This window comes from Arachis ipaensis, chromosome B5, assembly GCF_059453495.1.
Source record: "Arachis ipaensis isolate K30076 ecotype BB chromosome B5, ASM5945349v1, whole genome shotgun sequence".
Classification (NCBI taxonomy): domain Eukaryota; kingdom Viridiplantae; phylum Streptophyta; class Magnoliopsida; order Fabales; family Fabaceae; genus Arachis; species Arachis ipaensis.
The window spans coordinates 21,738,936-21,755,473 of record NC_142440.1 but is presented as its reverse complement, the minus strand read 5'-3'; the positions used below and the strand labels follow the sequence as shown (position 1 = coordinate 21,755,473).

The 16,538-nt window shown below is 34.0% G+C and overlaps 3 protein-coding genes across 3 annotated transcripts; all 3 read right to left on the bottom strand.

Moving 5' to 3' along the window:
• Positions 1 to 1,672: 1,672 nt before the first annotated feature.
• On the bottom strand, positions 1,673 to 4,058 carry LOC107640344 (magnesium transporter MRS2-3). The gene is made up of 3 exons (XM_088487820.1): positions 2,891 to 4,058; positions 2,590 to 2,809; positions 1,673 to 2,180 (listed from the first exon to the last, which is right to left on the bottom strand). Exons 1-3 carry the CDS (start codon positions 3,643 to 3,645, stop codon positions 1,893 to 1,895), a joined length of 1,263 nt encoding a protein of 420 aa, XP_088343946.1. The 5' UTR covers positions 3,646 to 4,058; the 3' UTR covers positions 1,673 to 1,892.
• A 913-nt stretch (positions 4,059 to 4,971) lies between these two features.
• On the bottom strand, positions 4,972 to 8,299 carry LOC107643294 (serine carboxypeptidase-like 18). The gene is made up of 14 exons (XM_016346889.3): positions 8,096 to 8,299; positions 7,861 to 8,006; positions 7,669 to 7,748; positions 7,480 to 7,602; positions 7,154 to 7,256; positions 7,015 to 7,052; positions 6,803 to 6,904; positions 6,605 to 6,691; positions 6,375 to 6,518; positions 6,019 to 6,090; positions 5,820 to 5,938; positions 5,600 to 5,719; positions 5,450 to 5,504; positions 4,972 to 5,357 (listed from the first exon to the last, which is right to left on the bottom strand). Exons 1-14 carry the CDS (start codon positions 8,296 to 8,298, stop codon positions 5,274 to 5,276), a joined length of 1,476 nt encoding a protein of 491 aa, XP_016202375.1. The 5' UTR covers position 8,299; the 3' UTR covers positions 4,972 to 5,273.
• A 2,707-nt stretch (positions 8,300 to 11,006) lies between these two features.
• On the bottom strand, positions 11,007 to 11,895 carry LOC107643295 (thymocyte nuclear-like protein). Its single transcript, XM_088487821.1, has one exon. It carries the CDS (start codon positions 11,796 to 11,798, stop codon positions 11,352 to 11,354), a length of 447 nt encoding a protein of 148 aa, XP_088343947.1. The 5' UTR covers positions 11,799 to 11,895; the 3' UTR covers positions 11,007 to 11,351.
• Positions 11,896 to 16,538: the final 4,643 nt, after the last annotated feature.

Genomic DNA, 16,538 nt, shown 5'->3' with positions numbered 1-16,538 from the left:
CCTGTTACAATGGACCAACTTCACCAACACTAATATCATCATACCTAAATGACATACAAACTAAGAGATTAAGGAAAAAGAAAAGTAAATAAATCTAAGATACATCTTCAAATGAAGAACATATATACAAAAATGGAACAAAAAAAGATAATAGATAAAAAAATATATACAAATTAACAGTTCAAAAAAACCATGTCTCCACAAGATCATATGATAAGAAGAAGAAAAAAACAACTCCAACAACAACCGAAAATTAAAAAGGACAAACACCATATAAGAAGACTAAGTCCGTCATTAAAACAAATACGAAAATAAAAATAACAAATAAAAATATAACTAACTCTGTACAACTTTAATAAAATAACTTTTGTATTACAAAATATTTTAAATAAAAAATAGGGGTAAGTATTGTTTTGGTCCCTAAAGTTTAGGGCCAGAATCGAAATCGTCCCTCTTCTAATTTTGGATTTAAAATCATCCTTAATATTTTTTTTTGTATTAAAATCGTCCTTTTTATTAAAATTTTTAATTTAATTCCTAAACTACCCCTATTCCTATTTTAATAATAAAATTTATAAAATTAGAAAAAAAAAACAAAATGCGTGTTTGGGGAGGGGGGAAGAAAACGCGTGGGTGGGGGGGGTATACGAAGGTGCAGGGGCAGGGGAGGGGAGGGAAGGGAAGGGGGATGGCGCTGGGGAGGGAGTAGCTCGCGTTGCTGCCGTCAGACCCTGTCGCCGCCGTTCGTGCTTCAGTCGCCGCTGCGCCGTTTGCCTCGTGCCATCGTGAGCAGAACCACGAAGAGAGATGGATCGCGAGTGAGGGGGGTCACGAGCTTGGAGCCGTCGCGCCTTCATCACCACCGCGTCCTCGCCGCGCTGCCGCCGTCGTCCTCACCACGCTACCAGGGGGTGGAGAAAGAAAGAAAGGGGGGAGAAACAGGGAGGTCGCCGCCGTGACCTCCTCGTCGTCGTCGGCTTCCGCTCCGCTGCTGGTCGCCGCCTTGCCGCTGCTGCTCGCCGCCTCTGCTTCGTCTTCTGCTTCTTCTGCTTCTTGATTTGTTGAATCTTTGATTTGTTGAATCATTGTTGGTTTTGAGTTGTTAGTTTTCTTGATTTCTGAATTTCTTGATTTCTGAATTGTTGTTTGCTGTTGATGGAAGAAGTTTGTTAATTGATCTCTGTTTGTTGTTTGCGGTGGTGGTGGTGGTGGTGCTGTTGCTGCTGGTTGTGGCGGTGGCAATGGTGGTGGCGGTGGTGTTGGTGTTGGTATTGGTGTTGGTGGTGGTGGTGGAGGAGGTAATTGTGTTGGTAGTGGTGAGGGTATTTTTGTCCAAAAAAAATTATAAGGACGATTTTAATACAATAAAAAACATTAAGGATGATTTTAAATCCAAAATTAGAAGAGGGACGATTTCGATTCTGGCCCTAAACTTTAGGGACCAAAATAGTACTTACCCCTAAAAAATACATCAAATTTAATATTAGTTTGTATATATCTATTTTAATTTCTAAACAATATAATATTTTTTAAATTATACTATATAATATCATTAATTTACCCATATTGCGTGAGTCTCACTCTAGTGTATAGAAATTGAATACACAAAATTTACTCTATTTCGACTATAGAGTAAGGCTGTCAACCCAAATACACGAATAATCTTGAAAAATTGGAAATAAAATGACACTGCCGAGAGTGATTTCATATTATTGCATCCACAAATATTGCGCAAAACGAACAAAATAGTTGAAGATCACAGGTAAGTAGCAGCAGGTAATGTGGTGATGTAGCAATGTTACACTGTATTAGAACTTCAGGTGGATAAAAAAGGAGGGATTTTTATATTGCATAACATTTCTTCTAGGTGTGCACATAAACAGGGCATGCAGCTACTCGAGCAAGCGTTTGTACTTGCACCAGGAAATGGCAACCACATACAAGAAAATGGTTCCGGCAGTGTTGCCCCCAACAGTCCAGAAGAACTCTCGATTCCCGGCAACATTTGAATCAAATAGTTCAATATGAATATTCATGCCAAAAATACCAGCGACAACGACAAAGGCACTCACTACCAGAGTTGATGTGGTCAACATGACTCCCATTTGGAGCAAATGATTCTGTTTGTCATCCAGCATTATGTTGATGTAGTCCTCTGTGTCGTCCACGTATTCCCTTAGCTTTAACAGGATCACCACAACAAAACAACATCAAAACCAATCTTATCATTCAGGTAACATGTAAATCACATACAAGAAGTTCACTAGACCAGAGATGTTAGCTAAAATTCGTTTTAAGCATTTTCTTTGAAAAGACCATAGCCTAAAACTATCGAGGCACAATATTTGCCTCTATTACCCAAAAGAAGGAGAGGTTGTCACTAAGATTTTGAATCTCTAACATGTTTGGATCTTTTGCAAGCAATAACAAGCGAAATCCTCAATTAGAAACCAGAAGAGCCTCACAATAATTCTTGGAAACGGGAATTAGTTGGTTATGTTGTTGGTTATAAAACACAAGAAGATTAAAACTGTAAATGGTAGTTATAGGCAAGGAAAAAGGGCATGACAAAGAAATGAAAAGGCATACCGTAGAGAGCTTGTTGAGTGTGCCATCGATTTGCACAAAATATGCTTCCAAGAGCATCTCAAGCTCCTCCACGTCAAGATGCTTAGTTGTGGTACTATAGGTAGTGCTAGCGCGGCTGTCCCTGCTAACTCCCACTAATAACCTGTCATCATCATGTTGATTATAGTCATCGCTTGCAGCAGCTCCACCCTCTTCCAGTGATATTTCAGGAGGAATGCAGCTAAATGGAGGATTAGAATCAGTAAAGCAGTACTAACTAACAAGAATCAAGGCAACAGAAAAGATTTACATGTACACGTGCCTGTCATCAACATCAAGCTGATTATGGTGGTCATTGTCTACATCATCATCATTTATAGAGGAGGCAGAAGAACTGTGGAGCTGTTGTAACTTGTCGGTGAGATACATCTCAGCCATATCATCCTTGTCATCAAGCAAGTGTTCTAACTCATCCCTTACCTTCTGAACGCGACCAGTGATGGCAACAAGGCGGCTCTTAATTTGGTGAACACGTTCCAAATTGAGAGTACTGATCTTGGAAGTGAGCTTGTCCAAGGCAGGGTGGGCCTCTTGTTCCAAGGTTTTTGCCTCGTTCTCTAACACACTGCACGCAGCCTCCAGGCAGGCCTCCAGTGCCACAAACTCGAATGGCAGGATCTTCATGCCATCGCCATTCTGGATATCATTCTGCTTCGATTGGGATTTCACTTCCTCCCCAACGGGATCGGGATCTTCATCTTCATCCTGTCCCTCTCTTGATTGCCCTTCTTCCGTGTCATACACTTTGCTCAGCTTGGAATCATCCGAAGCCGCAGCGGCCACAGCAGCTCCCTGGGCTTGGTGGTGCCGGAGGATCCTCGAGTGGAGCTCCTCCACGAAAGGGGTCACGGAGGGGTCGCGGGAGTTGAGGAGGAGGACCTCGTGGGCGGTGATGATGGCCTTGATGTGCTCGAGGTTGATCACGATGGCCCTCTCACGGCCCAGTACGGTCGAGGGGTAGGATAGGAGGGGGTCGAGGATACGGAGGTCATGGGCGGGGAGACCGGTGCGCCGCATGATGGCGTGTTTGCCGGCCTCCACAACCTGCTTCTGACTACTGGAATCGAGAAGTAACCACGCCCTCACCCCGGTCCCCCTTCTTTCTGCTTATCGGATTCGGAGCAACAGGAACCCCAATCCCATCCATCATCCCTGCCGCCGCTGCCGGAATCGGAGGCGGACCCTGACCCTGACCCCGAATATTCATCGCTTCGATTCCCTCCTTCGCTTAATCAATTATTCAACTCTTGCCTTGTATTAATCGTATTCTATATCTTTTAGATTTTGGCATCTATCTGTTCTTCGCATACACAGAACGCTTTCCTCACCCTCATCCTCATCGTCACCCTTACCCCTCTTTCCACTTCCCCCTTCTCTGTTTTTTTTTTTTTTTAGTTTCTTAAATCGGAGAGTTTTAACCATAATAATTTAATCATTATTTAGTCACCAAAAAATTTAATCATTATTTTATCTTAATACAATTTTGTAACATAATGTTAGAGCACTACTGCTCATGTAAAGGTTGCAAAAATAATTTTTTTTATTAAATTATTTGATTAAAGTTAAAAAAAAGTATTTTAACAATATAAATTAATAATAAAAGTATAAATTCAATTGAAGATTTAATAGAAGAAATAATTATATTAATGATTCTAATTAATATTTAATTTAAATGATATTGAATTTTTTTTCAAATTAATATAAAATATTTTTTAAATTTTAATTTTACAATTATTAAAAAATAAAAAAAGAATTATTAGACTAAAAATAGAATAATTAGCCATAAAAATTAGTTGATTAAAATACAAATCTTCAAAATTCAGAAAAAAGAAAAAATTGTTAAAAAATTATAAAAATTGTAAATAAAAATTTAATTAAAAAAATTATTAAATTTGTAAAATAAAAAATATAAAAATGATAATGAAATGAAAGCAGAAAAATAATTTCATAAAATTTATAAAAAAAATAAAAGTAAAATAAAACAATCTTTTAATAAAATTTTTGTTAAAAATTTAAAATTTAAACAAATTAAAAAATTAGTATCAGAGTCAAATTAATGATTTCAAGAATATAACAATATTTTTTATTAAAAGAACACTTTTAATCTATATTATTTAATGAACGAGATTAGACATGTTTATTTAAAGACATTTTAAATGTTTTTGTCTGAATATCAACCTAATTTTAATTAAAAAATTTCATTATATGTATTAGTCATTTAGTCATCAGTCATCACTTTTAGGACTTTAATTTAAATTGATGTTAAATTTTAAAGAAAAAACTTACTTGTTATTTTCACCAATTTTGAAATATAAACTTATTATAAAATTTGAGGTCTAGACATTTTACTTGACTACTATTTGTTTGGAATTGATAATGAAATTTTATATTAATAGTTATAAAGACTAAAATGAAACATAATTAGTTTGATCATGATATTAAAAAAAAAAGCATGTAGTAGTGCCAGGCTTGGAAACCTTGTGAGAGTAGTTCATAATTGATCATGATATACATTAGTTGAGGTGGTTTTATTCATCCAGTGAGTTGGACTTATTAAATTGAAAAGTTGTCCTTCAAAGACTGACAAGGGGGCAATCCATCATGCTAGTGAAAAAGTAAACATCTGAATAGTATTAAGACAGCAGCTAAAGATAGTAATAAGAAAGCCACCTGCTAATCATGTTAAAGCTTTCCTTGGGCTTGTACTCTGCTGCTGTGTGACCTCCTCCCTACACAATTCAATCACACTTCACTCAAACCAAATACTATCGCAATATTTATTTACATGTATTAGGGACAGTGTGGTGGACTATTTTCTTGCCTTCACAGTAGCAAATGTCATCACGTACTTATTCTTTGTGTATATCTCCGTGTAACTGCAAGGCAACACAAATATCACAATTGATGAATTGAATCCTATATATGCGTCCTTGAGAAATTAATTAAGGCGAAAGCATAATAAACAGCAGACCCTGCAACTTGTCCATCCTGAAACCATGGGCTCCACACATCATCGGAAGAAACAGTTAAATTCAGAGATTGTATCCATTCCTCAGTGCCCACATATGGAACAATCAGATCATGATCTCCGCTGTGCCATAATGCAATCATGTTTCACGTATGTCATACTGTTGCCGGAAATAAAAAATAAGCTAAATTACCAATATACAAGATACCGAAGATAATGACACCTGTAAATGATGGCTCTAAGGTCTTCGCTGGTAAAGTTCAGGTGATATTCAACACTACTTGTTATGTCATTCACATAAGCTAAGTTTTTACTACACATCTCCCACGTTTTTATAGTTCCCTGATTAATTAAATTTCATTATATGTTAGATAAAGATATGTTGATTTTTATGGATGTTTCGTTTCAATTCATTTACTTACGTTTCTAACATGCAGAGCTTCTTGAACTTCTCCATCATTAGCCCAGATGTTTACTAACAAGTAGTCATAGTCCTACCCAAAACAAGTATGTAGTTGAGGAAATTTAACAAAAGCAAAGGCATTTCAAATGTGTGGTAAGTAGCTGATTCGATGTTTGTTTTCTGTACGAGTAATGCTAAATGTACACCAAAATTAGCCACCAAAATCAGCCACCGGTATAAAATACATGTTGGAATATAAATACACATTGAAAATAAATTAAACCACACATGTATTTATACACAAATACATTGGTAACTGATTTTAGTGGCTAATTTTAGTGTACAAATAGCATTTTTGTTTCTGTAATTACTTACCCTGCAGCGTCGAAGTTCTAAAAGAAGTGTATCTGAAGATGGGGTTGTGGTTGAACCCCACTTAAGAATGTTGTTCGGCTTCGCTGATGAGAACGGGCTACACTTTCTCTCCAATATCATCGGAGCGAATATGTCTTTCAAGCACTACAAATAAATGTGAATATAACAATAATGCTCTACGTTTTAGTTTTCATTCTTATTTGTAATTTTATCAGAATCGTTTATCTCACCAGATCCATTATCTCAAGATTGCTGATGCATGCACCTTCACTTTTATTTGGGCGAACATACTCTCCTTTACAAGAAAGCTCCAGTGCCTTCAAAGTATATACTTGTAATTACCATGAATGAAGAGCTAACGCATGTAAAACTTGGAAGCGAATTAACAAGGGTTCCTTATAAATAAAATAAAAAGAAAGAAAAGCTACCAGATAGAGTTCATCAGATAGAAGTCCAACTCTGTGGGAAAACTTAACTCTCGAGTTTATATCATATCCGATATCAGTTAATGGGTTTCCTAGAATGTAACCCTGAAGGAGCATCAAAATTCACAAGCCATTTTACCATTTAATTTGCAGCAGAGTAAATAACACAAAAATACTAGAAGAAATTGGATAAGGAAGCAGTATATATAGTATACTCTGAGATTGATGGGTGGCAATGTTCCAGCTTTGTTACCTATAACATCAAAGAGAAAAGAGAAAAGAAAAATTGAAATTCAAGCAGCAGAGTGAGTGCATTAAGAATAGTAAGAAGGAACTCGATAGAAGTTGATTTACCATCAGAGATTTCTTTAACAAGGACTGGAACCGTGATTCCGCTATAAGAATCACCAGCAATGTAGAGAGGATTTGCACGAAACCTAGGGTGAGCCACAAGCCACTGCATCATCATTACTAGTTACAGCTAGATTGTAAGTAGACTAAACATACATACATTCACTCATTAAGAATCAAACTCTTGACCTTTCGGACATAAAGCTTTGATACCATATCATGAAACTACTCCTTCCAAAAGTTTAAGTTGATGGGAGAAGGCAACGTTAATAGTTATATCTCTAATAATTATATGTATATCTGGTGGAAGCTAAGATTAGTAGATTCACCTTTCTCAGAAACATATAAATGTCTGCAGCTGACTTTGTGTCATTCGTGTTGTATCCAGATGAAGTTTTGGCATATGAAAATCCCGTGCCAACGGGCGCATCCAAGAAAATAATGTTGGCAACCTAATTAGAATATACATCAGGAAAGATAAAATATTAAATTCATCCTTGCATAGAGGAATCTTGTACCTTAGTCCATGAGTAATCGTTCAAAGTTAAAACTGGTTTCTTTCCCCCACTAGACCTTCCGTAATCGAAAGATAATGGACCTGTAAACAAAAACAGGGGGCTATATTGGTTGCATGCATATGGAAATGCAAGAGCAAATGTGAGGATTCAGAGATGCAGATGCATAGAGGAGCAAGCATATATTATATATACCAATCTCATACATGAGACCGTAGAGGGCTGAGCAACCAGGGCCTCCTGTGAGCCAAAGCACGAGTGGATTATCTTCTGGCTCCCCCTCTGACTCTATGAAGTAATAAAATAGCTCAACCTCATCTACTTCCCCTACGTCTATGTACCTGATCCGTAATTAAATTCAACTCAAATATGTATTGTTAGGGCTAATATTAAATAATTGATTAGTGGAGGGCCGCACTGAGTCACTGACCCTGTTTCGAGTAGGAAAGGTAGCTCCCCGGGGAAGCCTGGTAAGCTCTTGACAATGTTGGCATCTGATGCAGCTGACTGATTGGATAGAGTCAGTAGGAGGAGAATCGTCAAGCCCCAAAACATCTTGATGCACTTGCTGTTCTGGTAGCGGTGGTGTTGGTGGAATTGACAAGCTGCTATGGTTGCCTTTGCTGGTTCCATATCTCAGTTATTTAGCTTTTCAGTATAACACTTCCAAAATGGTTGTCATTTAATATACATGTAGTGATTCGTCTTGCCACGGGTTGAGTTATTTTCTTAGTTTGTATTGGTTGAGAGGGTGAATACTAAGTAAAGACTATGCAGATTAGGCTTATTGACCAGCATGATAATATGTGTGTTTTATGTTGTAAGTCTGTTGAATTTGCTTTTCATCTATTTATTGGCTGTAAGCTTACTTGGTAGGTGTGGTGTGCTTGGCTGTTTGCTCTTGGAAAGATTTGGACTGTGCCAGGTACACTAAAGTAACATTTTGAGAGTTGGACGAATGCTTCACAACGAAAGAATGAGAGGAAGGGGTGGTTGATTGGATTCTTTGCTATCATTTGGGCAATTTGGTTAGAAAGAAATGATAGAGTCTTCAATAATCAAGGCTCAGGTGTGGTGGAAATTATAAACAGATCTTTTATGCTCTCTGACAAGTGGATGAGTAGTGAACCTTTTAGTTGTTTATAGCAATGCCGAAAATGACTAGAGGGTATTCTACTTTCTGAGTTGTTCAATGACATTTTGTACTTTAAGTTGTCTTTGTTATTTGATATTCTGTTGCTCGACTCTGTTGTTTTAAACACATTTTACTTAAAAAAAAACATGTAGTGATTGTTGTTAACAGTCACAGGTAATGCTAGCTTTAAGTCTTTAACCGTCACCTTTAATTTCTTTTCCTTTTTTTTAAACTGTTTTATTTATCCTTCCTGATACGTAGAGGGAGACAAATAATAATTATTGGTTCATCGTAAGCTGAACGAAAAGTTGATGTGCATGAAATTTTGGTGCACCTGTTGTGATACAGCGGGAGATGGCATTAGAGGAGGTTGTAGTATGCAAGCTAATTTAAGGGTCATATATAGTTGCACTGGAAATTCTATTTTTCTTAAATAAAATTGCACGTGTACAAACTTCAAAGTCATGAGTGAAGGATAGGATACACTACATATTTGTCCCCTAATAAAATTACAAAATCAAGCTGATCATAGTATCATACTGTCTATTCAATGAGCATAACATGCATATTTCTTTCTTAGCCTTCATCACCTACCCACCTACCCTTCTCATACGCCAACAACCCGCAAGCAAATTAACTCTCAGCTTATGCGTTTGGGTTGCACCACTGTGCCTTTCCTTCACGTTGCTCGTTAGTAGTTGCTTTTCAGACTAATTCAATCCAACTCATAGTCTCTTTTTCTCGCCAAAGTTTTTTTTTTTTTCATTATTATAAAAATAATTTATTTATTCTAATTATTTACATAAAAGTATTTTTATACTAAAATAATAATTAAAATATAAATAATATATTAAAGAATTTAGCGAAATATGTCAAAAATTTGTTGATTTCATCTATTAGTTTTGCATAAAAACATAATTATCTTGTGATTATTTTATATTCTATACACACACGAAATTGAATTGAAATCTTATAAATAGCTCAATAATAAAGAGTATTTTAAAAACAAAAATATATATACAAAATACAAATCATCTTTTCAATTCTCATTATTTATGCAAAATGGCAAAAAACACCCAATGAACTATAACTCAAATGACATAGTCTCCTTATATTTAATTAAGAGGTTGCGAATTTGAATCTCCTTATCTTTGATAAAAATATATGCAAAATATATGGTAAAAAAGCAAAACCTTATGTTCCTTAAAAAAACATGCATTTATTTATATTTTGTTGGTGATATATGGATTTATTTAGAGTAATATTCAAATTAGTCCATAAGAAAATTTTAGGGAGAGAATTTAGTCTTTAATAAATTTTAATTACTAAATTAGTGTCCAAACTTTTATTTCATTAGACATATTAATTCTCAAATTAGATTATTTGTCTATATAAAAGAATTGATATGAGAATTTTAAATTTTTTAAAAATTAATATGTGTTTATGAAACAATGATAAAAATTGATTTGTCTAACTTTTTACTAAAATTTAACATCAGAATTGATATATCTAATAAAATAAAATATTAAATTTTATTGAGAGTTTAACTAAGTTTTTTGGGGAGTAATTATTGGATTTTTTTCTATTCTAAAATAAAAAAAATTGTTTCTCCCAAAAAATTATTCAACTTTTAATTTCTTGAATCTAACCTTTTTTGTGGAGATAAGTTCGTCTTATTCCCGACAAATTTCAAATTTCTATGCTTCTCAATTCCTTCTGTGTTTTTAATTAGGAAAAATATATACTCCTAATTTTGTGCTTTTAATTTAAAAAATATATATATATCATGATCTTAATTTTAAAAAAATCTAGTTTGGTTTAATTTGGATGAAAAGAAGAGTTAGAGAATTGAATACTAGATAAGCAATAAACATGACTTTTTTAATATTGTCAATGGCAATGACAACCATTTTTAAACTAAACTAAGTTTTTTTTAAATTAAGTGGTTGGGGAACACTATTTTTATAGGAACACTATTTTTATATAATTTTGTGTACTCTTATATTGTAATTGAGGTTAACGATATTGTCTAGTATTTAACTTTTTAACTTTTCTTCCTACCCAGTGAAGTTCACCAGAAAATGCCACAAACCCTATAAAAATATAGAAGTCCAGATTCGCGGGGTGGGACGAACTAAACTAAATGCCAAAAAAAAAAGTATTTCAGAAATTAAACTCTAATTCATTTTTTTTTTGGTAAAATAAAATTTTTTTTATTTTAGCATTGAAAAAAAAAACCCTAATTATTTGCCCAACCCTTTAACTTTTATTGGTTTTTTCTTTTTCCTTTAGGAAAAGTAGCCCAACAAGTTGGGAGATTAGATTTTAGAAGAGAGGGAAAAGCACCATGCGCAGGCCCAATAAAGTTTTGATGCTAGGCAAGCCATATTCAACAACCCACAATTTGAAAAAAACAAAAACAACTGGGAGACGAAAGAAGTTGACTGTCCAAAAAAAAAAGCAGAAGTTAGGAACAGCGATGGAAGTTACAATTTACAAAGCAACACCAAAAAAAAAAAAGTTACAATTTAGTGAATTTACAAAGTAAAAATCAAATCGGTGACGCAGAGGATGTGGTAGCAGCGTGAGCGTCACCTTCGTAGCCGCCTCCGAGAGCACAGATTTTGTTCCAGATGTGGTCCGGCACGGGCACAACTGAGAGCCTAGGCTGCCTGAAGAGAGCGAAGCCCTTCATCTCAGGATCCCCTTTGATCTCCTTTAGGTCCACCGGCCTCCGCATCTCTCCCACCGCCTTGACGTCGACAGCACCCCCGGCGTCCCCCTCTTGGTACCACTGGCGCACCACTGTGACAACTCCGACGATGCGGCGGGCCTTGTTGCCGGAGTGGTAGAAGAAGCAGAGATCGTGGAGGGACATGGACTTGAGGTAGTTCTGGGCCTGCCTGTTCTTGACTCCATCCCACTTGGTTATGCCTCCGTTGGCTGCTTGGTCCTCCCACGACCACTCAGACGCCTCTGTCTTCAGTAGATAGTACATCTTTCTCTCCTTACTTGTTAGGACCGAGTGAGTAAATGAAATAAATACGTGTTGGCAACCGTTCCCCTGCCCTTCTCCATCCCTGACTGGACCACTCTTCTAGTCTTCTCTCCAACGGGTTACGGGCCGCTTCGTTACCCAGATTCCCGCTTCATGTATTTAATCCATAGTTATCAAGTCCCAAAAAAAAAATCCATAGTAATAAGAATGGTCTATTAATTTATTGATTTAATTGATGAGCTCCATAGTTACGGCCCCTTCATATATTTAATCCATAGTTATAAGAATTAAATCGGATCCAACTAGTTAAATTATTGGTCTACTAATTTGTTGCGTTAATTGATGAGTTATTAGTTGAATTTTTTTTTTTACCGAAGATATGGAGACTCAAATTCGCAACTTCTTAATTGAATATAGAGAGACTATGTCATTTGAGCTATTGTTTCTTGGCGAGTTACTAGTTAAATTAATACTTAATAGAATCGATTTTATCTAAATAAAATATATAAAATAGTAAAAAATTTAAAATTAAAATTTAAAATATTTATTTACACTAATATTTTTAAAACAATCAAATTTTAATAAATTATAATTAATAAGCTTTAATTAAATTATTATTAAATAAATATATAAAATTTTAATATTTTTATAATAAAATAATTTTTATTTTATTTTATATTAAAACATTTTATATTTATTATATTATTATATACTATATATATTTATTAAAAAATAATATTAATAAATATCATATAATCATAAAAAAATAATTATGTTGTAATTAATAAAAATATTTGATATTTTTTATTTATACATATTTAATAATATTTATATTAATAATTATGAATAATAAAAAATATAATTAATTTAAATATAAAATTAAAATAATATTTTTAAAAAATTATCGTACAATTTTATTATATAATTAATAATTAGCAAATGAAATAATAAGAAATAATATAGTTTAGTGTCAAGAGGAGTATGTAGTACAAAAAAATCCAAATTCGAACTACCTTTTAATTAATTTTAGAATTTTTTTTGAATAATTTAGTTGGATTGATTTTTTATCAATTTTTATCGACTTAATTGATTCTTATTGATTTTTAACTTTAAACGATTCTTAGACTGAATCGAATTAATTGAGAATCTAATTCATCAATTTTTTTTTTATCAAACTAGTCAATTCGATCTAATTTTTATAACTATAACAAGTGTAATTACCCATATGCTGTGCACTTGATAAGATTAAAATTATAATTTTAAATTATTTTTTTAAAATTAATTTGAATTATAATAATTTGATTAATAAAAAAGTAGTATGTTGTGCATTGTTTGATTTTTTTTTAATCTAACGTTAATTGGATTAACTCTAAAATAGTTATTAATCAGTTTTAATAATCTATTTTTTTCAATAGATCAGACATATATACTGAATGTGATCATAAATAATATAGTAATAGTCAAATCTACCAACAAATATATTGGCTATTATCACATTATAAAACAAATTAAATATAAAGGCTATTAGCACTTATAAATCTATAAAATTGCACTGTCTTTGATTCGTGCAAGGGTTTACTTATCAATTAAACTTAAAATATGAACAAAAAATATTTATAAAATGGGCCTAACATCACTTGAAACAATCATGAAAAATAATCAACTTACCTTATCATTCATGAGAATCATTTCTATGTAAGTCGTCTTGTTCTTGTTGGGACTTTCCATAACCTTGTAATTCTTATATTTATTTTTCAAACTTTTTCATTACATAATCTACCATAGGTAATACTGTTGATAGAATCGTGTATATATATATATACACTAATTATACATGGTAATAATTAGCAAATACTTGCTACAATTAGGTGAAATTTATGCCATTATATTTTATTAACTTTTATGATTAATTCAATAGAGATACTTACTCAATATATATGTTATTGACATTAATTATATGCCAATAATTTTAGGAAAGAGCTAAAAGAGGAGATATATAAATATATATAATATTATTGCTATATAGGAAGCATACATAAATTGCTACATTTTTTTTATTATATTATACAACTTAAAATTATAGTATCATGTTATTATTAATTCTAGATACTTGCTATAATTATATCAAATTTAATTATGACTCTCAATAAATAAAATAGATAATATTCAATATTATTTTTTTCTTTTTTACATTCAATATTTATTGTAAATATAAAAAATAAAATAATTAATGAAAAATATGAGCAGAAAATAAAATATATTAATTAAAATTCAATTTGTTATCTAATTAATCTTGTGTCCATACGATATAACTTTACGAAAATGTTATGAATCACAATTTTTTTTATTCTACAAAAAAAAACACTATATGTAGCCTTTAGTAGCACAAAAAATAATTATAAGAATTAGTTATTGATATTGATATTAATCACAATTTATTATTGATATCCTAATTTTTTTTAAAATATATTTTATCTTTTTAAAATATAATGCATGTATCATGTAGACCTTATTATTATTATTATTATTATTATTATTATTATTATTATTATTATTATATGGGTCACTATTAATGTGTGCATTAACTATCTCTTAATAAAATTATTGCACTTAAATTAGAATTAGAACTAAATCAATTGATATAATTAGAATGATTAAAGATATCGATGATTGATAAATAGTTTAATAATGCATTAAATATTGATTTGATATAATTATAATGAAGATATTTTCTTAAATTAATATAATCATGTATTATTCATGAGCTAATTGTAATATAATTAAAATAAATTTGTTTGAGAAAAAAAAGAGTTCATGAAATTATAATAATTTTTTTATTTATGTATACGTATATATTAATTATATATATATTGTTACGGTGGGTAACCGGAGATTAATGGGCTGGATGGCGTTGGTTGGCCCAAACGTATGAAGGAGGTGGCTTTCGAGTGGATTTGCTACTCGGTGCTCCTCCGTCCGACTTGTGCGTGTGAAAGAATGGGGGGTGGTACCTGCGAAGACACTCCGATGCCTAAGTTAGCAAGAGTGTGAGCAGGTTAGAGAATATTGGGACTTAGAGATACCTGAATAGTGTCAGTGTATTTATAGTGGTGAACCAATAACCACCGCTGAAGTAGTGCCACCTTTTTAGGTGGATAACCGTTCCCATATCTTAGGGAGGTTAAGATATGGCTCTATGAAGTGGTTAGAGAGTTTCTAGGGGCAGTTACTCATTCGAATGAGTGTTATCTGCCAGCTAACCCTCGTGTCCGACTTCTTTGGAGCAGGTCGTGTTTAGTACCGACTTCTTGGGATGAAGGCTGGTACTGGATGAAGGCCAACCCTTTGAGTTGGCCCTTTTTGCTTGGATCCTGGACCTTTATTATTGGGCCAGGGTATGAACAGTGCCCCTACTCGAGCCCAATTTCTTTTTAGGATTTGGGTTCGAGTATTCAACTCGGGGTCGTAGCCGATTTGTAAGAGGACTGACGTGATGGTTTAAAAACCGACGTGATTTTTCGTGACCTTTTGGTTCTGACAGTTACGTTTAATCAAGCGTCGTGTCCGTTAGGGGTGTGCGTAGGGATTTAATGGCCTTGGTAACGGTGCATCTTCATTAATGATTGCCCCAATTTTACCATTATGCCCCTAACGTTCTTATAAATACTTTCCCTCTCTTTCGTTGTTTCGTTTCTATGATCTTTCAAATTTCCCTTGCATTCGTTCGTGCTGCATTCTTGCGTTTTTGAAGGCTTTTGCTTCCAACCCTTATTTCCGGATAAAGGTTAGTTCTTTAATATGCCCTTGTAGATAAATTTGATTTGCAGACTTTAGTTTCGCATCCTCCTCCCTTTAGAGACCGTGTTGGTGATTTTTCTTTTCCCCTTGTAGGTTTTGTTACCCCCTTTTTTATAAAAAGAAATGGCTTCTGTAGATGCTCTCTCTCACTGGGTTGATGTCACGGTCTTAGGGGAGGAGCCCTCAGTCGATTCTGAATTCATTACCAGCCTTCGCACTCATCACAGAATTTGTACTTCTGAGGATGACGAACCAAAATATGAATTGGTAGTCCCGGGTCCTGAAGACCGGGTTTGTTTTGGAAGAGTCAATGAGGCGGCCCCTCATTTTTTCTTTATGTATGAGTGCATGATCACCCGTTTGGGTGTTTTTCTTCCTTTTTCAAATTTTGAGATATCTGTTTTGCGTCACTGTCGAGTCGCTCCCACCCAGCTTCACCCCAACTCTTGGGGTTTTTTGAAAATTTATCAATTCATCAGCCAGGCTTTAGAGTTCCCGACTTCTTTAAAGATTTTTTTCCATTTTTTTCATATGACAAAACCCTTCAGTGGGCTAAACAATAAACAACAGTGGGTGTCGTTCCGAGCCATACAAGGTCGGAGAATCTTCACCCTTTTTGACGAATCCTTTCACGACTTCAAGAACTACTTTTTCAAAGTGCAAGCTATAGAGGGTCACCACCCCTTTTTCCTGGATGATAATTCTTCTCCCCGATTTCCTTTATATTGGCTAGAGGCCTCCCCCTGCGAGAAATATGGTCTGGATGACCTAAATGAGGTAGAAGCAGCCATTGTGGGGTTCCTCCGAGAAGTGTGGGGGAGGGCCCCATACTTGGACACAAAAAAGTTTCTCCAGGGGTCTCCGACCTTTGTCCAGGCACAGCTAGGTAGCTTTTATTTGTTTGCTGGATTTCCGACTTGTCTTATCCGACTTGTCTAATCT

Bases quoted from the DNA above. Each gene is read 5' to 3' on its own strand.
- LOC107640344 (XM_088487820.1), bottom strand. From the start codon at position 3,645: ATGCGGCGCACCGGTCTCCCCGCCCATGACCTCCGTATCCTCGACCCC. The intron at 2,810-2,890 runs GCACGTGTACAT...TCCTCCATTTAG, and splicing joins CAGCTTGATGTTGATGACAG to CTGCATTCCTCCTGAAATAT. The intron at 2,181-2,589 runs GTATGCCTTTTC...ATCCTGTTAAAG, and splicing joins CACTCAACAAGCTCTCTACG to CTAAGGGAATACGTGGACGA.
- LOC107643294 (XM_016346889.3), bottom strand. From the start codon at position 8,298: ATGGAACCAGCAAAGGCAACCATAGCAGCTTGTCAATTCCACCAACAC. The intron at 6,905-7,014 runs GTATACTATATA...ATGCTCCTTCAG, and splicing joins TGCCACCCATCAATCTCAGA to GGTTACATTCTAGGAAACCC. The intron at 5,939-6,018 runs GTAAGTAAATGA...TTAATTAATCAG, and splicing joins AAGCTCTGCATGTTAGAAAC to GGAACTATAAAAACGTGGGA.
- LOC107643295 (XM_088487821.1), bottom strand. From the start codon at position 11,798: ATGTACTATCTACTGAAGACAGAGGCGTCTGAGTGGTCGTGGGAGGAC.